Source organism: Delphinapterus leucas, chromosome 1, assembly GCF_059928025.1.
Source record: "Delphinapterus leucas isolate spDelLeu-1000000601 "Yukka" chromosome 1, BTC_Dleu_Yukka2, whole genome shotgun sequence".
NCBI lineage: Eukaryota > Metazoa > Chordata > Mammalia > Artiodactyla > Monodontidae > Delphinapterus > Delphinapterus leucas.
This window is the reverse complement of record NC_143129.1, coordinates 6,542,854-6,564,549: the sequence shown is the minus strand read 5'-3', so window position 1 is coordinate 6,564,549 and position 21,696 is coordinate 6,542,854. Positions and strand designations below refer to the sequence as shown.

The window sequence follows — 21,696 nt, the reverse complement described above, 5'->3', positions numbered from 1 at the left end:
GGCCCGCCCTCTTCACTGGTGAGTGAAGCTAGGTCCTGGGGCTAGTGCTGGCCTGCTGGTGGGCAGAGCCGGGTCCTGGGGGTCTGGCTGCAGGGCCCCAGGGTCCAGAGCTGGTGTCAGACTGCTGATTGTTGGGGCTGGTTCGTGATACAGCTAGCTGTGGGGTCCAGTGTGTTCTGAAGCTTGTGTTGGCCTGCTGGTGGGCAGGGCTGGGGCCCAGCTGGCCCCAGGGCTGGTGCTGACCTGCTGGTAGATGGACTGGGTCCTCCCACGGCAGGCTGTGGGCTGTGATTGTCCTGGGGCTGGTGTCCACCCATTGGTGTGGTGTCCACCCATTGGCGTGTGAGGCTGGTCTGAAGGCTAGAGGAGGCTTACTGGTGGGCAGGGCCAGGGCCCAGGGGTTTCTGGGGCTGGTGTCTGCCCACTGGTCGGTGGAGCTGCCCACTGGGTCTCTGGCTGTAGGTCTCTGGTGGTCCCGGGTCTAGTGCCTGTGCACTGGTGTGTTGGGCTGGGTTCTGGGCCCTCTGGTGGGCAGGGCTGTGTCCAGGGGGTCATAAGGCAGCCTGTCTGCTGGTGGGTGGGCCTGTGTCCCCGCCTAGTTAGTTGCTTGGCCTGAGGCCGTCCCATTCCTGGTGCCTGTGTTCTGTTGGCTATGAGCGGGGCTGGGTCCTGAGGGTAATAAGCTAGAGGGAGGACTCCACGATGGTGCCTGCCTCTGCACCAGTGTCCTTGCAGTTGAACCAGCTCCCCAGAGTGGCTGCTGCCAGCGTCTGTGTCCCCAACATCACAGGCCTGCCTCTCCGGGAGACTCTCCAAGATCAGCAGGTGGGTCTGACCCAGGCTCCTTTGAAATTACTGCTTCTGCCCTGGGTTGTGGAGCACGTGAGATTTTGTGTGTGCCCTGTAAGAGTGGGGTCTCTATCCCCACACAGCCCTCTGGGGCTCCTGAAAGGAAGCCCTGCTGGCCTTCAAACCCAGACGTTCTGGGGGCTTGTCTCCCCCAGCGCAGGGCCCCCAGGCTGGGGCTCAGACCAGACCGCTCGCTCCTGGGGGAGAACCTCCACAACATTTGTGGGTCGCCCCTCCTACCCGTCTTGTTGTGGTTCTTTCGGTACGTCTGTAGCTGTAGAAGATCTCTTCTGGTCGGCCCTGGTCAGCAGTTGTTCTGTGCATAGTTATCCTGGTGCCCTGGGAAGAGGCGAGCTCAGGGTCTTCCTGCTCTGGCATCTTGGCAGCTCCCTCAGGGTTGGTTTTGTGTTTGTTTGTGTGGGTTTGGTTTTTGGTTTTGGTGGTGGTTCTAGCCTGGCTCTGAACTGTCACCATTTTGAGCCTGGTTCTTCTTTCTGTGCGTAAACTTAAGTTTTCTTCGTATCTGCTGGACAGTCTCTGTTGGTGGCTGCGTGCTCGTGGGGGGTCGGGAGCGTCCAGGTGGAGATGTGAGAACCATGGGTGTGGAAGCAACGGGCGGGCATCAGTGCTGCCCTGTTTCTGGAACTCAAGCAGGAAACGCTCAAGTATTGTGTTTGAAGTGTATCTAGGCTCAGGCCTGGGGCCTCTGCGTACTGAGGTGTTTGTTTTCAGCATATATTGCTTGAAGTGGCCTCACACATTTCGGGAGCTTCATTTGGAATTTGGTACCATTAGATCTTTACGGAGTTTCCCTGCTCATTCACGGGGCGTTATTCCATGGTTAGGGTGAAACCTCTCTGACCTTGTGGTATTTTCCCAGGGTGTAACCCTGACGGATCTCCAGGAAGCAGAAAGGACGTTCAGCCGGTCGAGGGCAGAGCGTCAGGCTCAGGAACAGCCCAGCCCGAAGCCCGTGGGCCCCAGAGGGCTCGACGGCAGCGCCCAGAAGCATGAGCCCCTGGCAGCCCCTGCAGAGGAAGCTGGGGAGAGCCGCCAGCCCTGGGACCGGAGTCTGGAGGATCAGGTGAGCTCTCTGTGCTGAAAGCAGGTGGCTGGGGGAGTCTCTTCCCCACTGATAATTCCAGAACTGCCCTACTCTGCAGGGGACGCCTCATAGAACACGCCATTTACGTCCATCTTCAGTTGGCAGGCCTGCGCAACTGAGAGAATTCAGAGGATGCTAGTCCCTAAGTGATCAATTTTTTCCTCTGGGAGTTAACTAATGCGCTTTTTTCCAGTTTTATTGAGATGTAGTGGACATGTAATGTTACAACATGATTTGATGTGTGTACACGTTGTGAAATGATTACCACCATACCTTTGGTTAACTAAATGTGTCTTTCTATTCTGAAAAGAGAGATCTTGGTATAAAAAAAATGCAAATAGAAGTATAAGCATTTATTATTTAGTTTATGCCAGGCACAGTTTTAACAGTTTCGATATGTGTATTAAATTGTTTAATCCTCACAACAACCCTCTGAGGTAAGTATTATTATTCCTTCTTAAAATATGAGTCAGTGGAGTGACAGAGAGGTTCAGTAACCTGCCCAGCATTTTGCACGGCTAGAAAGAGGTCAAGGACTTCCCTGGCGGTCCAGTGGTTAGGAATTGGCGCCTTCACTGCTGGCCGCCCAGGTTCGATACCTCGTCGGGGAACTAAGATCCCACAAGCCATGCGACGAAAATAATAATAATATTGATTTGTGTGTGTGTCTGCCTATCTGTGTATGTTCTGGTGTTAGACTATTTGGGTTCAAACCGCAGCATCCTTACTAACTAGCTGTATGGCTTTGGGTAATTTATTTAACCTTGTTTTACATAGTTTCCTAATTTGTAAAAACAGAGCTTATAATAGAGGGTACTCCTTGTGAGGTAATACATGTATAGTGCTTGACACATTAAGTGTTCAGCAAATCTTAACCACTACGGTGATGATGATGTACTTCTTTTTTCATTCTTTTTTTTTTTGCATCTTTATTGGAGTATAATTGCTTTACAATGGTGTGTTAGTTTCTGCTTTATAACAAAGTGAATCAGTTATACATATACATATGTTCCCATATCTCTTCCCTCTTGCGTCTCCCTCCTTCCCACCCTCCCTATCCCACGCCTCCAGGTGGTCACAAAGCACCGAGCTGATCTCCCTGTGCTATGCGGCTGCTTCCCACTGGCTATCTATCTTACGTTTGGTAGTGTGTATATGTCCATGCCACTCTCTCGCTTTGTCACAGCTTACCCTTCCCCCTCCCCATATCCTCAAGTCCATTCTCTAGTAGGTCTGTGTCTTTATTCCTGTCTTACCCCTAGGTTCTTCATGACATTTTTTTTTTAGATTCCATATATATGTGTTAGCATACGGTATTTGTCTTTCTCTTTCTGACTTACTTCACTCTGTATGACAGACTCTAGGTCCATCCACCTCACTACAAATAACTCAATTTCGTTTCCTTTTATGGCTGAGTAATATTCCATTGTATATATGTGCCACATCTTCTTTATCCATTCATCTGTTGATGGACACTTAGGTTGTTTCCATCTCCGGGCTATTGTAAATAGAGCTGCAATGAACATTTTGGTACATGACTCTTTTTGAATTATGGTTTTCTCAGGGTATATGCCCAGTAGTGGGATTGCTGGGTCATATGGTCGTTCTATTTGTAGTTTTTTAAGGAACCTCCATACTGTTCTCTATAGTGGCTGTACCAGTTTACATTCCCACCAACAGTGCAAGAGGGCTCCCTTTTCTCCACATCCTCTCCAGCATTTAGTGTTTGTAGATTTTTTGATGATGGCCATTCTGACTGGTGTGAGATGATATCTCATTGTAGTTTTGATTTGCATTTCTCTAATGATTAATGATGTTGAGCATTCTTTCATGTGTTTGTTGGCAGTCTGTATATCTTCTTTGGAGAAATGTCTATTTAGGTCTTCTGCCCATTTTTGGATTGGGTTGTTTGCTTTTTTGTTATTGAGTTGCATGAGCTGCTTGTAAATTTTGGAGATTCATCCTTTGTCAGTTGCTTCATTTGCAAATATTTTCTCCCATTCTGAGGGTTGTCTTTTGGTCTTGTTTATGGTTTCCTTTGCTGTGCAAAAGCTTTTAAGTTTCATTAGGTCCCATTTGTTTATTTTAGCCTTCAAATTCCTCTTTTCTCTCTCCCTTTTCAACCAAATATATACGTATGTGTAATAACCATTTAGGCAATTGGGTGAACGCTTATTTTGACTTTTAATTTGATGGTACAGTGTTATAAAATAAAAGATTTTACTAGAAAAAAAAAAGCAGAGGTGGAGCAAGGCGTTGGCTCCGCAGCTTGCCCTCCTCACCACTAGTACGTTGTTCTACAAACTTCTGCAGACCCAAGCACTCACAGAGCACCCTTATTCTCGGCCACAAGCTGTCACTTTGGGGTAGACGTTTTGACTTACGGTCCATTTCTCAATTGCAGTTGGTAGTCAGAGTTATAGGGTTATATTTAAGGTGATCGTAACTCCTGGTTTACCTAAGATTGTTCCAGTGACAGCTTTTATCTCTGGGTAATTATCAGTACTGTTCCTTTTCACTCTCAGAAATGTCCTAGTTGGGATGATAAACTTTATGGTCAACATAATTACAGGAGAAGAAAGTCTTCTTGCTCTAACTTTGAATGGCTAGGCTGCATAAACTAACTGAGGTTCTGTTGTTCGTTTCATTTGTTTTATCGGCTATTTTTTGAGTACTTATTACATACTAGAGACCGTTGTAAGCACATAACATACATTCTCATTTAATCCTCACAGCCCTCTCTGAGGAAGATATTATTATCCCTGTTTTATACATGAGGAAGCAGAGATCAAAACTCAAGTCACGTACTTCAGGTCACACAGCTCCTTCAAGCTGGAATTGGAGCCACGTTCTCTCAGACTCCCAAGCTGACTATATTTTATTGCTTCTGTCTCTATAACTTATAAACAAATTTATACAATCTCTGCATGTAGTAAGAATTTCTTTATCTCTGCATGTTCAACAAGCCACATTAAGGTTTATTGTCAAGCTGTGTCTGTCCTAACTCTCAAGGAAAAAAAAAGTTCAAAAGGGAAAGTGGGAATTTTTTTTTTAATTTTTATTTATTCGGGGTTTGGGGGTGTGGCATGTGGGATCTTAGTTCCCCAACTAGGGATCAGACCTGTGCCCGCTGCAGTAGAAGCACGTGGTCTTAAACCGCTGGCCCGCCAGGGAAGTCTCAGAAAGCGGGAATTTTTCAGAAGTGTCAGTAAGCCTAGTGATGGCAGGTTGGTAGAACGCTCAGATTTGGTCTGTCTTCAGATAACTCCTGCATTGTTTCTTCACATTCCTGAGCTTCTTCGTTTCCTACGTAAACCTTACCTTTCAGTGCGCCATCTTAAAAAGGCCATCATCCTTCCTATTTGCGGTGCACAATCAAAGGAATTTTTATTACCAAGGTTGGTGCCCCCTAGTGCCCTTTGATCAGTTTAGGAAGAGCTGTCCTGGACTGCTGTCAGCCTGTAGCATCTTCAGAGCAGGCGTCTAGAACTCTTTCCTATCTGGCTAATTACTTATAAGCCTCTTGATATAGAAAAGCCCATTTTTAATAAACGTGCTGTCCTTACCCTTTGGTTAGACTTGACCTCTGACATCTCATCATGTGGATTGTTCCAGCCTGTGTATCGTCGCCTGAGGATTCCGGCTCAGCCAGACAAACCCATGACACCAGTGTCACCTCCTGCCCCGAGACCCTCCCTCTACACCAGTTCCTACCTGCTCCGGACGGGTAGGTCTTCAGCCCCTGATTCAGAGAGTTCAGAGCCCCCCGCCAGCCCTGCAGGGGCAAAGGAAATGGACAAAAACGGTAGGTCGAGCTTCAGGAACCGCACCCTCCTCCAGTGCACGTGCCCCAGGTTCTTAAGATCCATGCTTTGTTTTCTCTCTGACCAGAGGGCGAAGAAGCAGATTTGGGTGATCAGTCATCTAACAGGCTGTCCATTCGTGAGAGGAGGCGGCCCAAGGAGCGACGAAGAGGCACAGGCATCAGCTTCTGGACGAAGGATGTAAGTGGGCTGTCTGTGCTGGGGCATCTCGCGTTGCGCTGTGCTGCCCGCCGCCCTGTGTGTTGGGCTCAAAAGGAAGAGTTCCACACGGGGCCGTGAACCGTGCAGATTGTCAGGAGGCACCGCTGAGAAAAAGAGCAGCAGAAGAAAGACTCCACTAGTGTGGGACTCATTTGGAATGTTCTGGCTGGGACGCCCAGGGCCTAGGACAGTGCCGAGCACACGGGAGGCGGGCAGCAAATAAGCGGTGAATTTACAGCAGCCGTGCAAACAAATATAACAAGTGCATAAGCCGCTCAGACTTAGCAGCCCCCCAGCGGCCCCTGAGAGCCCCGTGGTGAGTCAGCAACACCTCAACATCGTGTGTGTGCAGGTGCTAACCAAGTATTTCAGGGGCACTGCCAGAATCTCGAGAATTTCAGAATTTCATCTGACTCAGGTTTACTCCTTTGGAGAAAAAAAGGAACAAGTGCTATAAAACAGCTTGACTTTGGCTTTTAAATGAAGACAGGGGCTGCTGTGCCTCCTGATGACAAGCACACACTCAGTTCTTTCCTTCCCCTCTGGTCTGTACCCTGCTCACTCAGCCTTGTCACTGGCATTTAACAGTCAAGTGGCCAAGATCAGGTCCCTGGTCACTAGTGACTCATTTGGAATTAGATGGACCATTCAGTGAGACAAGAAATGAGACAATGATGGTCGCCTGTTAGAGACTACTAGACGAAAGTGTTTGATTATTATAGGACAAAACGGGCTGACAGCTACTGACAAAGCCCAAGTGAGGTCCGTCTGTCTTAAAGATTCTCCTTTTCCTGCCAGGTTCATTGGACTCTTTGACAGCAAGTGGTACTCCTGAGGTGCTGCTAAAAGCAGCAGTGACAGTGCCCTTGGCCGTCAGCCCTCACTGCCCAGGTGCATAATTGATGGGACTGACCTTGTTGCCTCCAGGGATACCTGTGACCGTGATCCTCTTGTCTTTTTTCTTTCTCCCTTTCCAGGAAGATGAAACTGATGTCTCGGAAGAGGTGAAAGCAGCGTGGGTAAGCAACCAGCAGTGAGGCTGCCACCGTGGGGCTCAGCGTCCCCATAGGGCTCATCCCTGCTCGCGTGCACACAGTTAACAGAAGGAAGAGCAGGCTCTGTGCAGACTTGGGTCCAGGGAGAGTTTGGAGGTGGACGCTCCTCTGCAAGATGGGACGGGTGCTCGCTGGTATACTGTTTTCTTTCCTTTTTCTTTAAATTTGTTTATTTATTTTATTTTTGGCCGCGTTGGGTCTTCGTTGCTGTGCGCAGGCTTTCTCTAGTTGCGGCGAGCGGGGGCTACTCTTGGTTGCGGTGCGCAAGCTTCTCATTGAGGTGGCTTCTCTTGTTGTGGAGCACAGGCTCTAGGTGCACGGGCTTCAGTAGTTGTGGCACGCGGGCTCAGTAGTTGTGGCTCATGGGCTCTAGAGCGCAGGCTCAGTAGCTGTGGTGCATGGGCTCAGTTGCCCCGTGGCATGTGGGATCTTCCTGGACCAGGGATGGAACCCGTGTCCCCTGCGTTGGCAGGCAGATTCTTAACCACTGCGCCACCAGGGAAGTCCCCTGTTTTCTTAAATGGTGTAACAATGCCCATGTTCTTGAACGAGTTTCCTGCATTTTTCAGTGCCTCCTGCCAGGTTCTAACACAGTTCGGGCTCTTTTTCTCTATTGTGCTATTGGATCGTATAAAGTACTTTGAAATCTTGGGAAGAAAAGTGAAGAGTGATACTGTTTCTTATGGATCTACATCCTCTCCACGCTAACAGAGAGAAACACAAGAATGAATAGTGTAAACAGCCCAGAAGTCACTTACATTTGACTTTGAAATAATGTTTAGCTCCTTGGCTCTTGTGTAACCAGACCCCTTAAGGCCTGGCACCCAGCTCTTCTCTGCTGTGGGCACCCCAGGCCAGCTTTCCTGAAGCTCCAGGTTCCTGTAAGCCACTCACAAGTGATAGAAAGTTAATGCTTTTCTAGTACCATTAGTACCATTTTTCTTTGGTTTTTGTTTTGTTTTGTTTAGTCTTTGTTTGTTTGTTTATTTGGCCTCACTACAGAGGTTGCAGGATCTTAGTTCCCTGACCAGGGATCAAACCGGGCCACGGCAGTGAAAGCGCCGAGTTGTAACCACTGGACCACCAGGGAAGTCCCCAGTACCATTTTTCAAGAAGGAAGGGATTTGGTGTTGACTAAATGAATTGAGACTCCATGTACATTTCTATTGGGAATTATGTAAGAAGATGGCCTTTTTTCTACCCTACAGTTATGTGACAGTATGTTCTCAGAATATGTTTAATAACTCATACTGAAAATGAAAACTAATTTGTTTTTAGCAGAGGAAGTAGAAATGCTATATTATGTCATTGACCTGCCTATATTTTGGTCGAGATCCTAAACAGTCAGCAGGGGCCTCCAGAAAGCAGTGCCCATGGTGGCGTGGTGAGAGCTGCCTGCGTGCAGCTGCAGCCGGGGCTGCCTCACGGGGAGGAGTGGACGTTGGGTGCAGATGCCGCGTGGAGGCTCCCCCGGGCAGGGGGTGTGTGCACACGACAGTGACTTCATTCCACAGGGGCTTGGGGAGGCTTCAGGGGATGAAGAGTGAACGCAGGAGAGCCTCTGTGGGGAACTATATTAGAAAACCCCTAACGAGAGATCCCGGGTGCTGACTACAGAGCACTGAAGTGGCCCGTCACCCATAGAGGGTCATAGAGGCCGGTGAGCTCCACGGAGGGAGTTACACAGGAGAGCTTGGTGTTGGCCACTGTCTCTGTCAGTGAAAATCTTTGCCTGCACGTTTCTAAGCTACTTGGTGTGAAAAGTCCTTGCCTGGTGCACCAGGCAAGGGCCACGAAGGTGCCTCTGATGCCATGCTTCCCAGAGAAGTTCACTGAACGACCATTACAGAAAAGATTTTCTGATTGGTGAGATTTGACATAGAGTCATTTGTCAGACTGAAAAATGGTCCACTAATCCCATTGCTCGAGGCATCTGCCAGTGTTCACCGCGTGTCCAGCGGACGCCAGTGTGAGTCTTCAGAGAGGAATGAAGGGCCAGTCCTCTCTCTGATGGTAGCTGAGTGTGTGCAGGTGCGCCAGCACTCACAGCACGCCTGGCATGTCTCCTGCCCACCACGGTGCCCAGGGGCGGCAGCATCCTGACCCCGGCCTGTGTTAGCGCAGCTCTGACTGGTTCTCTCCCGAGCGCTCGTCCAGTCCTGGCAGGCGTGATGCCGGGATCCATACGGGCCCACAGAACAACAGGCCCGTCCCTGTAAATTGTGGAAATCTAACCTCAAGATGGTCAGGACTGTGTCACAACCGCTCTCCCACTCCAGGAATCTACTGTTTTTTAAGTTAACTCTTCCCAAGACTCTGACATCTGTTATTTTAAATTGGGATAGATGTACAGTCAGTGAACTGCACAGACCTAAAGTGTACTGTTGGATGGGTTTTGACGGTTGTAATCAGTGGTGTAGCCACCACTCAAGTCAAGATGCAGAACTTTTCCGTCACCTTGAAAAGTTCCCTCATCCCCCATCCCCTGTCCTGAGAGGCAGCCACTCTTCCGATTGCCGCCACCGTAGAGCAGTGTTGCCTGTTCTTGAGCCTCGCGTACATGGTATCAGTCGGTGATAATACTTTACTTTAAGGGTAGAAAGGAAACTCTGTCTCCAGTCAGAGTTGGAACTAAAATGATTCCAAATGTGTACAGATGCTCTCCTCTTCTCGAAGATTCTTCAGCCTCTCACCCATATATCAGTAACAAGAGCATGGCTCAGAAAACCTTTCTGTTGTTTAACCTTAATCTCTGTAGACATCGTGGAAATTTATTTCTTTTTGTGGACCTAAGCTAGAAAAATGTAACCAACATTTGTATACAGGTAAGGTTGATGGCCAGGAACGGCCCTGATGTTTGTCATGCAGTCTGGGAGGGAGGAAGGAGGCTAGTCATGCATTTCTTTGTTGGTGACACAAGGGACGCTGAGAAGGCTGGGGGCTTGGTCGGGGCCCTGCACAGTGCGTGCTTTTAATCAAAACCATCCCCGCCGGAAAACCGACAATGAGCACAGGGCTTCATGTCTTAGCGGCCGCTTAGCCCATGTGCTTAGAGCAGATGTGCGTGGTTGTCTGCGTTAGACGGGTGACCGTCTCCAGAAGTCCTAATATAGCCTGGATCTTGCTAAGTGAAAAAGAAACTGAGTCTGGATTTGACGTGAGGAAGGAGGTACCGCAGTCAGAAGTGCCGCCCCCTGCACTGCTCGTGGGGCACAGGCGCTGGAGCAGTCACGGGCACACTGCAGGTGCTGACGGCCCTTGGGCTCTTCTCGTCCTCTCTTCACTTGCGTCTTTGGCCTGCCTTCATTCTGCTTAACGCTGAGTTTCCTCTACGTGTTCTTGTCCTCTGAAGCAGACTGTTGCCCAAGCCAGTTCTGATATATGATTGAATTTATCACTAGAGGGAGCAAGTCGTCAAAAGAAAAGATGGCGAACAAGCAGAATGGTGTCTAAGGAAGCTGAACAGGAGACGGATTGCTTTTGTTTTAAAGGAATTGTTGACCAGCCCAGTTCAATGCAGTGAAGTTACCCGCCTCCCAAATTTGGGCATCTTAGAATTGGGAAGGAATTTAGAAGAAACTTGGGTTAGGAACCTCGTTTTACAGTTAAGAGAACAGGCCCAGGGCAGTTAGGAAGTACTCGGGGACGTGAAAGCTCTAGGTGAGCGCCCTGTGCCCCGTGTCAGGGAACCTTTATGGGACTGTGGTGGGGCCGACCTCACATCGCCCTCCATTCCCCATCCTTTTTCTTAAGGGATGCAGGTGAGAAGTCAGATGAAGAGGTCCGTCAGGTGAGGTGTGGATGTGTCCCAAGGTCAGAAGCTTTGTCCCCATGGAGGTGGTTGTACCACCCGCCCGGCATGTGGATATTACACCAACCCAGGAGTTCTCCAGACCTCATAGTTTAGGGATTTTTATGGAGGCTTCAGCATGGGCATAATTCATTATTAACTCAATCTCCACTCCCTTTACCTTCCCCCCAGAAGATGGAGGGTGAGTCTAAAAGTTCCAAGTTTTTTTTTTTCTTAAAATATAGTTAACATACAGTATTCTGTAAGTTACAGGTGTACAACATAGTGGTTCACAATTTTTAACGGTTACACTCCATTTATAGTTATTATAGAATATTGGCTATATTCCGCATGTTATGCAATGTGTCCTTGTCGCTTATTTTTTACCCAGTAGATTGTACCTCTTACTTCCCTCTGCCCCCATTCTTACATTTGTTTTTTACTGAGCAGGTTACATGTTTGAATTGAGTTGCTAGTGGCATCTCGCCTCCTTGAGTAAAGGAAGGTCTTCTTGAAGGACACCTCGAGAGTCTCCTGAGAGTTTCAGGTTCAGTGGTAGAGGGTCAGCCTTCTCCTGCCAGGTGGGAGGGTACTTATGGAGGGAGGGTACATAAGTAGGTGGGTACTTATGCCTGTCCATCCTTCAAATAGGAAAATGCTTCTCCCTCTAGAATCCCTGTTGCTTTTAGGCAAATCCGGTGGCATCAACCTGAACAGAATCACGACACTTTACCTTCAAAGTCAGCAGTGTAGCGTCCAGTCCAGAGTCGAGCCCGTGGTCTGGTGGCTAACCCTCCTGCAAGAGGCCTTGGTTATAGGAGACACTGTTAAGGAAGCACTGACCAGCAGGTGTTCAGATACCGGCCGTGGATAACCGGTAGCAGCTAGATGGGAGAGACCTTGGTCAAGTGTGCAGAAGATACAAGCGATTAAACGTTAAGACTCTCAAACTAAATCAAAGAGAGGCTCAAAGTGAAATTTGCCAGCAAAGCTTGGTTTTAAACTAAGCTTTAACAGAAAATAAAACTTGCTTTGGGAGCCATTTGGCCCCAGAAATATCTCTAATACCAAGAGCCACTAAATGCATTTCCCATTTTGTCCTGCCTTCTCTTTTATAAGCTTCTCGTGTATTCACTGAACAAGTACTTCCAGGTGCCTGTGGGCAGGGGTGCAGCAGTGAACAAAAAGCCCTGTTCTTGTAGAGTCTCCATTCTGGTGAAGCAGGCGGGCAGTGAGTAAAATGAACGTGCCAAGCAAACGGTGTGTGGAAGATGAAAAGCCGTGTGGAGTGGCTCCAGGACTCAGGAGTGGGGAGTGCAGGGCGGTGGGGGGCTGAGCATCTAAGTGGGGGTCGGTGTCGGCCTTGCTGCGAAGGCAGCCCTGGAGCCCAGCGTGAAGGGAGTGAGTGGGGAGCCCCGTGGATGTGCGCAGGCAGAGGGAACAGAGCTCGCGGGGCCGTGAGGCAGGAGGGCGGGCAGGACCTGTGAGGAGACGGCGTGGGCATGAGAGCCCGCGGCAGAGCCCGGCGGTCGGTGCCAGGGCGTGCGAGCCTGTGTAGAGCTCTGCGCAGCAGAGGGGCAGGAGTCACATTCTGGGGGGACTCTGCCTGCTGTTTGGAGAAGACCCTCTATGTCACCCTAACCCAGGACTGACGAGGGGTTTGGGCCAGGTGATCGCGGGTGGTGAAGATGCTGAGAAGTTTTCATATGCACGGCGTATTTCAGAGTTAGAATCAGCAAGACTTCTGCTGGATTGGGTGTACGGTGAGAAGAACAGGGGGGTCAAGGTTGGCACCAAAGCTTTTGGCTCAAGTGCCTGAGAGGGTGGAGTTTTCATGAACTGAGATGGAGAGGACTCTGGAAGGGCACGCCTTTGGGTTTGGCTCTAGAAGCCCTGGATTTGATGTGTCTGACCGCCGTCCACAGGGAAATGTCAGGGGTGGAGTTGGAGGTACAGACTGGATGCAAACATGCAGGTTGTCTCGGGAACCATGACATCGGAGCAGCTCACCAAGAGTGCAAGTGTAGACGGAGACGCCCAGGAAACGGGCGAGTCAGAGCACTTGGCTCTGAGAATGTGACTGCAGTTTCCCCCTTTTCCAGAACAAAGTCAGGCAAACAAAGCACGCTCACACAGAACAGTAGGTAGTTTGCGTATTATTTCACCTACTTTTCTCAACTGGTGCAGGGCTGTTCCCCATGAAAGCTGCCTGGCCTGTTTGTGGAAGAGCCGTGTAGTCGTGGAGGAGAGCCAGTTCCTGGAGCTCCCCTGACAGCTTGTGAAACAGAAATTACTGCCTCTCTGCAGACCTTGTCTGGAGGTCTCTGAAGGCCAGGAATGTCATAAGACTTTTTGTTACAGGACAGGAATTCTACCGATTAACCGTATCTACAAATGATCTTTTAAGCTGACTCAGCTTTTGGTTCCCTTTGCCTTACCTGACTTCCCTCACTTTATTGCATCTTTGAATAACTAGCACTCCATTTCACGTAAGGAGAGGCTTTCCTTGAAAACCTCATTTCTAGGTGCTGCTCGTCTGTACCAAACTCTGATTTATCCCTGTGCTGCCTACAATGGCAGTCGTAGGCTTGGGGTTTTAGAACCGAAAACAGCTCTAAACTTCTGCCCTGCCCTCCCTCCCTCCCTCCCTCCCTCCCTCCCTCCCTCCCTCCCTCCCTCCCTCCCTCCCTCCCCTCCCTCTCCCACATCACATACCTTGCAGGATCTCAGGTCCCCGACCAGGGATTGAATCCAAGCCACGGCAGTGAGAGCGCCCAGTCCTAACCACTGGACCACCAGGGAATTCCCTAAACTTCTCATTTTAGAGATCACAGCTGAGGAGGCCCAGAGAGAGGGAGCACAGCTGTGTCTAGGGCTTTGCACCGCATTCTCCTGAGTCTGTATCTATCGTGTATGTTGGGTGATGTACTGTCACAACAGGCTAGGAGTGCAGACCCAGGAGCTGGGCTCCCGGGGCAACCCCACCTTGACTGCTGAACTGCTTTGGACGAGATGCTTCAGTTTCCTCATCTGTAAAGTGGGGATAATAATAGTGTCTACCTCTTAGAGTTGTAAAATGAAAATGAGTTAATGCATTTAAATAGTTAAAGATGAGTAAGAGCCACTCAAATTATTTTCCAAATCTGTAGGTTCCTAAATCTGGATGAGAGAATGGCTTTTGGAATACTCTCACTGACCTCAGAATCATGTGATTTTGAAGTTAAGTTATTAATTTATCCATAAAGAATGGATTCTTTGAAGAGTCAGAGAAGTAGCTCAGGCTCCAGCGTGGGCTTGTGCTCTGAAAATGAACCTGATGAGTTTTGAGAAATAAATCTTAAAAGCAGTTGCTGAGGCAGGGACAGAAATGAGTGGAGAAGGAAGGACCGAGAACTCAGTGTTTCCTAGTTTGCTTGGAGCCCTTTGAAGACCTGAGGAGAACAAGTCCCTGCACATCTCTGTGTCCTCAAGCAGGCTTTAACCCTTCTGCCTAAACCACCCTCCCGTTTCTGTTTTTCTGCATGTGTTCCCACAGATCTTTACCACTTCCCCCCACTCTCTTTCTTCGAGTAAATAATGGCCCTTTTTCCTACTTGCTCTGAGTTTTCACAGTTTTGCGTCTGGCTGTTTGCTGGATCTTCACCCCTCTGTCAAGTAAGATTTTGAATCTTGTTACTTAATCTTGTGAAGCCCCTTTATCTGCTGGAGGGCGTCCAGCGATTTTCTGTCCGCTCTCCACCGCTGGGCAGTGTCTTCGCCATTCTCCTTTTAGGTAAAAGCCTAGGACTGTTTTGCTTTCCGTTCTCTCTGGGGCCTGATTGCCTAATATGGTAAAGTATGTCCCAGACAAGCCTGTGCTGTTGAGATAGAACCAACAGTCTAAGTTTAAAGACACGGTAGGTAAGCTCTCGGGTGGAGTTGCTTATTTCTGTAGTAAAGTAGTATTTTTCACAGTGTACCGTAAAACCACCATAATCTTTTTTTTTTAAGCAAGCCACTCTTCCTTTTAATCAAGTGAAAAGATAGTGAAATATAGATTTTCCTCCCTCAGCTTCTTTATCTTCAGCCAGATAAGAAGAAGAGGAGGAAAGGGTGGTTAGCTTGTCCCTAGAATGAGCGGGCTGGAGAAGCCCGGGAAATTTGATGATAATGCTCATAGGAATAGATTTAATGAGCAGGGCCGTCATGAACAGCCCCCAGGGCTCGGCAGACTCTCCACGCAGGCCATCGGGGTCCCAGCAGTGACGACGGGGGGCCGGGGGTGCGGGTGGAGAGACTGGGAAGCGCCTTCTGTCCAGGCTGCGTGAGGGGGCTTCTCCAGCTGTGACTCCACACTCACTGGACGGCCTCTCCTTTCACTGCACACTTGCTCTTGCTTTGCAACCGTCGTTCTTAAAATACTACAGCTGCTGGGATTTGCTATATATGGGTCATACTTGTGCCTTGCTGTAGCCAAGCTGTATAAACCATCTTAAGAACAAAGTTTCTTTTGGCATCTTCCTTCCTTTTAAGGACTCTATTAATTTTGGGTCATGCCATTGCCAAGCAAATCTCAGTAATCAAAATACACATGTATTCCTTTCAGACCCTGTAATTTTTGGACCCGCTGTCCCACGTCATCAGTGAACTCTGCTTCAGTCAGAAATCTTTTTTAAGATAGAATAAATTGACCTTCAAGGTATCTGTTTGAGCTTTGCTCAATGTCTTATACAAAGATGTGAACTTTATCAACTGCTGAGGGTAGGACAGTTAACCTCTTGACCTTGCCTTTTATTCCAATCTCTTCCTTCTTCCTCCGACTGCCTTTAAGGTATCGGTTTTTGTTAGTGACCTGTAACCTTATGTCTCTTTGTTGGAGGGACGCCAGTGAGCTTGAAACTCTGCTGGAACTTGTCTTTTATGATTACAAAGGCAATGCGTTTCATTATAGAAAATATACGAAGTACAGAAAAGTGTAGAGAGTATTTCTAGAGGAGGCTGTCCTTTTAGGGGTCACCGCGATGGCTGACGTTGTGGATGCGTTTCGTGGTCAGAGGCCAGGGAAGCCAGACACCCTTGTGTGTCCCGTAAAACAGACAGTTGTCCTGCAGCTGGGCTTCTCACCGTCTCCCTGGACAGTCAGAGATAAAAGCCTTTCTGTTATCTGAGTTCGAAACCCAAGTTGATTTTATGTATGAACGCACATTTTTTGGCAGAGGGAGGTTCTAAATATCCAACCACCGTGTCAGCTGAGGAGAAACTGCACCTTGGTTTTGCTCACGCCTGGCAGCAGTGCCTCCTGCACGATGACGTCATCGCACAGCACACCCCTTCGTGACAGTCCTGTGGGGGGTCCACGCCTCTGGCTGCTCCTTGGCACCTCCCAGTATTACTGGCCCCCAGGTTTACACATTGAAATACGTGTTTCATTATAAATGATTTTCTGTTTATTTCTTCTTCGTGTTTAATTATTGATTTTTGTGATTTTAGCTGAGAATTTCATTTCAGGATAGTCAAGATCGGGGCGGGGGGGTAGAAGATATTTGTTATAAAAGGAGATTCATACCGCTATAAAGAATAAGAAAAAGTTGTCTAAGTCATTCACTCAAAAGAGACTATTGTTTGACATTACGCTGAATCTCCTGCCGGTATGTTTCCTAAGAGTTTTTTTTCCAAGACCGGAGGAGGATCGTTCCCGCCCTGAGCGCTCCTGGGGCCCCGTCATTACCGTGGCGGCAGCTTCCTGTGAGGTTGTCTTCAGAGCACTCAGTCAGTCTGTGCTGGCTTTGATCGTGGAGCGCCTCCAGGGATAATTGCTCCCCTTTCAGTGCAGTCTGGGGGTTACCTTAGTTACAGGAGTCTTCATTTCTCCTGTTGATGGTGTGGCTGGAGAGCTTTAACCATGGCTTAGGCTTAGCTAATGCCAGCGTTCTAGCCCCATGATCGAGGTGGAAAGCTTAGTGTGGGATTTGCAGCTCTTTCTCAGTAAGCGAAGTGTTTATAGATCCGCCCCAGCAGGAATGTTGAGCTTGAGGCACTGACAGATGTCGCCTTTCCCAGTGTTGTTGTGGGAGGACCGGAGGGGTAGGGTGGTGGGGTGAATGGTCATAGTTTACCAGTCTTCATTTTCTCCAGCTCCGTCTTCAGTCAGACAAGCTCAAGAATCAGAGAGCAGGCATTTAGGGACATGAATTTCTTTCATGAAAAACCATAATATTCTATCCAAACGTAACCCTGTAAGGTACACAAATGTTCCCACAGGTGTGCCTTAGCAGTGCATGCTTTCCTGTGCTTTTAACGTTTTTTGTCTTCTTACAACCCGAACTCTTACACTGTGAATTATGCCAACGTTACTGGCTACTGAGAAGAGAGAAGGGACTTTTAAAAAGCCCTTTAGCCAATTAATGGCTCAAACGAAAATACTTAGTATGGTCTTGGAGCTTATAGCTCCGGTTATATTCCTGAAATATTTTTCAGGTTATAGAAGCATTTTAAGAGGAAAATAACGTGTTTGGATATTGTTTAACCAAGTGAAACAGTTCATGCGTCAAGATGGGGTTTTGCCTGGCGCGAAGGGACTTTCAGAAGTGCTTCACCAAGGTGGCAGTCACGGGGCTGTCATCACCGAGTGCTGCGGTCTCCCTTTCCCCGAGTGCCCGGCTGCTGTGGAGGGTCCGCATTCTGCGCCCTGGGGGGAGGCGGCGGGCAGGTGTCCGGGCCTATTCTTCAGCAGTGGGTGCGGAGGGGCGGCCAGCCTAGTCCTGGTCTCGGCACCTAACGCTCTAGGTCAGGGCTCAGCAAACGTTTTATGTGAAGGGCCTGACTGTCAGCGTTTTCTGCTTTGCCGGCCACATGGTCTGTCGCGGCTGCTCGGCTCTGCTGTCCCAGTGGGAAAGCAGCCATGGACAGTGCGTCATGAATGGGCGCGGCTGTGTTCCAATAAAACTTTATGCACAAGCAGTCTGGTGGGCTGGACTCGGCCTCCGGGCCAGGCCCCAGTTTAGCAGCCTCTGCTCTAGGTTCCCGGCTCAGAAGGAGTTTGCTGACGTCAGCGTGGCTCCAAGTGCCCACTGTCCCCCATCCAAGCACTCCTTTGGTAATGCTGCATCTTGCTGACTCTGGAGCACGACTGACAGCTCGTGGGCAGGGGAGTCACCTGTTGCGAGGCGTCCGTGTTGTCTGTCCTCAGCCGGAAAGGCACTGGTGGATTTTGGTCCCGCTGCAGGAAACGTGGCCAAGCTTCCTGAAGGAGGAGCCCAGGAGGGAGAGTGTCTTCTGTGTCGTCCGCATGGAGTTTCTCTGCTCTGTTGCAGGTCTTTACCTTCTGAGGAGAAAGTCTGAGATGGTGGGTTCCCGGTCTGTCCCTTATCGGCTTTTCTCACCTGAGCCGTCCCTTCCTACCTCCCAGGGACCTACAGGCACGGCTGGACGCAGGCAGTCGCTTGCCACGTGAGAAGTGCAGCTCTTTGTAGGCTCTGACCACAGCCGAGTTGGCGCCTGAGGCTCACAGGTTCTTAGGAGGGTGCCTATCCAAAGGTCGTTGCTTGCTGTCACTCACTCTAACGGCTGGTTATCATTTGAATTCCTCAGGAGTAGATTCTGGAATTTATTGTCTTTTGCCTTGTTAACTTTCAGTCTGCAGAATATATGCAGGAAGAATTGCGGGCGGGGGGGTGGATTTGCAGAGGGGTTGACATAAATCTTCAAAGCTTTGACCCTGCTTTTACTTGAAATGATATTTAAAAGGAGTGGATTTTTAGAAAGAAGCTAATGAAATTTTGATCCTTCAACAATCTTAGGGGAAAGTAATGAAAGCTGACAGTAGTCTGTCACAGTAAAGAGCCCTGTCAGATGGGGGAGCTGATGATAGGTTAGCACAATTAACTGTGCCAGAAAGCAAAGACCTTCTCTTGAGAATACGGGTCTACCTAACGTGTGCCTGTTGTCCAAGAAGTCTCTTGGGTCACCGGTGACCTTTGGTGCTCAGGAATAAAACAGTGAAATACCATTCGGGCAACTGCGAGATTATTTCTGGCGTGCTTGACTCGGAGCTCTGGGCAGGCTTGGATACTGGCGCCCAGCGAGCTGAGCGGTTCTCAGTGATGACGGGTGAAGGTAACAGGTAGAGCTTCTGCCGTCGTCTTCCTCAAACTGGTCAGTAAGAATCACTGCGGTCATTTGTTTAGGACATGGATTTTCGAGCCTCTCCCCACGTGGTTCCGAATTGGTGGAGGGTGGAAAGCCTGGGAGCCTGCATCATACAAGTCTCCAGGGGAATCCCAACGGGCAGGTTTCACAGACACTGTTCTCGAGGCACGTGAACGTTCAGGGGTTGCTAGCATCCCAGGGAGGCCGTCATAAAGCCTAGGACTCCCTGGGGCACAGCTCAGAGCCAGCCTCCACTCCTTGCCTCCCTGCAGAAGGCACGCACTGATTGGGTGCCCGCCATGTGTCGGGCTGCGCGCCTCAGGGATGCAGGAGTATGACAGCAGGCATGCTCACATCCTGAGGGGCAGGAGCCGGTCCTGTTAGACGCCCCCATTGAGACACCTAATAGGCCGTTGAACCGAGGAATCTGGTGGTTGTGGAAGACGTGCGACGGATCTGGAGCCACTGCCTTAGGACGGGGATTTAGTGCCCGAGGACTGGGTGAGACTGCTCAGGAAAAGGGCACAGTTAGCACAGAAGGGCCTGTGGCTACGTTCCAGATTATTCCAGGGCTGGCCCTGGACAAGACCCAGAGTATTACTCCAATTGTAATGGAAGAACGTGTACAGATAAGTTGGTGGATCTCATGATGGGAAAACGAAGTAGCTCTGATCTGCCTTTTTGTCACATACACACTTTATATGTACAGAGCAATCAGAGCCTGTTAGAATCCAGATGAAAGATAACGAAATAGGTCTCTAGTGCTTTGCGTGGACTGAACGGGAGAAGTCGGCAGGACTCACTGTCTTCCTGGCTGTGGGGCGGGAGCATCGCGGGAGTGTGGGGTGGCTGGGAAGATGCAGGGGCGGGGGAGACGGTGCTGGCTTTGGAGCCAGAGACCTATGTTCAGAGCCAGTTCCACCTCTTATTGGCTGTGCGGCCTTGGAAAAGTCGTTTACTTCTCGGAACTCTGACAGTGCTTTAATCTGCAAAATGAGATCACTGTTCCCGTCTCACAGGCTTAATGTAAGGAACAGCAGTACGAATGTTTTTTACTTTAGGTAGTGCCAAGCTTTTAATAAATGAAAGCTACTAGTATAATGGTCCTACACATGTCTCCTTCCCCCCGTCTTTGAGCTTCTTTATTCCCGTTCCTTGGAATGCTCTTCTTGCTTTATTGCCTCTTTCTCCGACCCCCCCTCCCTTTTTAGTGCACATTCATGTTTTAGGCTAAGCTCCACCTCCTCCAAGAAGCCTTCCTTTGATCCCTCCTCCGACCAGACTAGAGTCTTCTCAGTATCTTGAATTTACCTTTAATACATGGTGATTATCATTATTAGATTGTATTTGCCAATTAAAGTAAAATCCTTAAAGGCGTGGTCTGTTTCTTCTTCATTATTTTACCCTCAGGATCTAGTGTTTAGGTATGTTTTCTCTGAAAACTTGTAGAACAGCTCAGTTGGTGTCGTTCACGTTTCTGACTTGGTGACTGTGTGTGCCGCGTGCTGGAGTGAGGCTGGGAATTCGGGAGGAAGAGCGTGTTTGGGGCGCAGGTGACGATTTTGCTTTCGGTCGTGCTGAGCTGGAAGGGAAGCGTCCCACACGCGATTGGATGTGTGGGCTGAGTGTGGGGAGGTGCGGGGCTGGGGTAAGCGAGGGCGCCCATCACATAGGCCGTCTCTTCAGACGTGCTGCCGCCTGTGGAGCCGCCTGTGAGTGCTGAGTGACCACAGCCAGCGCGGTGAGCATGGTGGCGCTGGCCATGGCGCTGCAGCAGCTGCGCTGGTGACAGGGGCAGGGCAGGAGACGGGCCGCTGCACGGAACAGCTTCCCCACGGGAAATGGGAGCTCCGCTGCCAGAAGAAGGGAAGGGGGGGAGCAAGTGCCCCCACGCCTGCCTCGGCCACGTCACAGGACTCTGCCGCCCACAGAGGGTGTGCGCTCGGAGGCCCCTGGGCCTGGTGATTGGCAGGCATTGCTGGCTCGGGAGGGCAGCTTGGAGGCAGGGGACAGGCCCTGGAGCAGCGGCATCTACTCTGTGACTGACTGCGTGCAGGGCGTGTGGTGAGTTTTCTGGGGTTAATAGTGTCTGGTTCGTAGCCATTTGCTCTGGGGGCAAAGCTCCAAAATAGTTTGCTGATTAAAAAAATCTTCTACATGCACCCCAATGTTCATAGCAGCACCGTTCACAATAGCCAGGACATGGAAACAACCTAAATGTCCAACAACAGAGGAATGGATAGAGGAGATGTGCTACATATATACAATGGAATATTACTCAGCCATAAAAAGGCTTGAAATGATGCCATTTGTAGCAACATGGATGGACCTAGAGATTATCATACTAAGTGAAGTAAATCAGACAGAGACAAAGACCATATGATATCACTTATCTGTGGAATCTAAAATATGACACAAAGGAACTCATCTACAAAACAGAAACAGACTCACGGACATAGAGAACAGACTTGTGGTTGCCAAGGAGGAGGGGTTGGTGAGGGAAGGATTGGGAGTTTGGGGTTAGCAGATGCAAACTATTATATATAATATGGATAAGCAACAAGGTCCTACTTTGTAGCACAGGGATGTATATTCAATATCCTGTGATAAAACATAATGGAAAAGAATGAAAAAGAATCTATATGTAACTGAATCACTTTGTTGTACACCTGAAACTAACACAACATTGTGAATGAATTCTACTTCAATTAAAAAAACAAAATCTTCCTAGAGGCTGGAAGAGTT

General features: G+C 49.2%; 1 protein-coding gene across 2 annotated transcripts in view; it reads left to right on the top strand.

Annotated features, from left to right (window-relative positions):
- The window catches only part of PPP1R12B (protein phosphatase 1 regulatory subunit 12B), a 201,765-nt gene that overhangs the window by 116,677 nt on the left and 63,392 nt on the right, over positions 1-21,696 (top strand). For both annotated transcript variants that reach the window (XM_022561943.3, XM_022561942.3), the window contains exons 15-18: positions 1,730-1,933; positions 5,570-5,759; positions 5,846-5,958; positions 6,957-6,998. In XM_022561943.3, the coding sequence (XP_022417651.2) occupies positions 1,730-1,933; positions 5,570-5,759; positions 5,846-5,958; positions 6,957-6,998 (549 nt within the window). The remainder of the gene's footprint in view (positions 1-1,729; positions 1,934-5,569; positions 5,760-5,845; positions 5,959-6,956; positions 6,999-21,696) is intronic.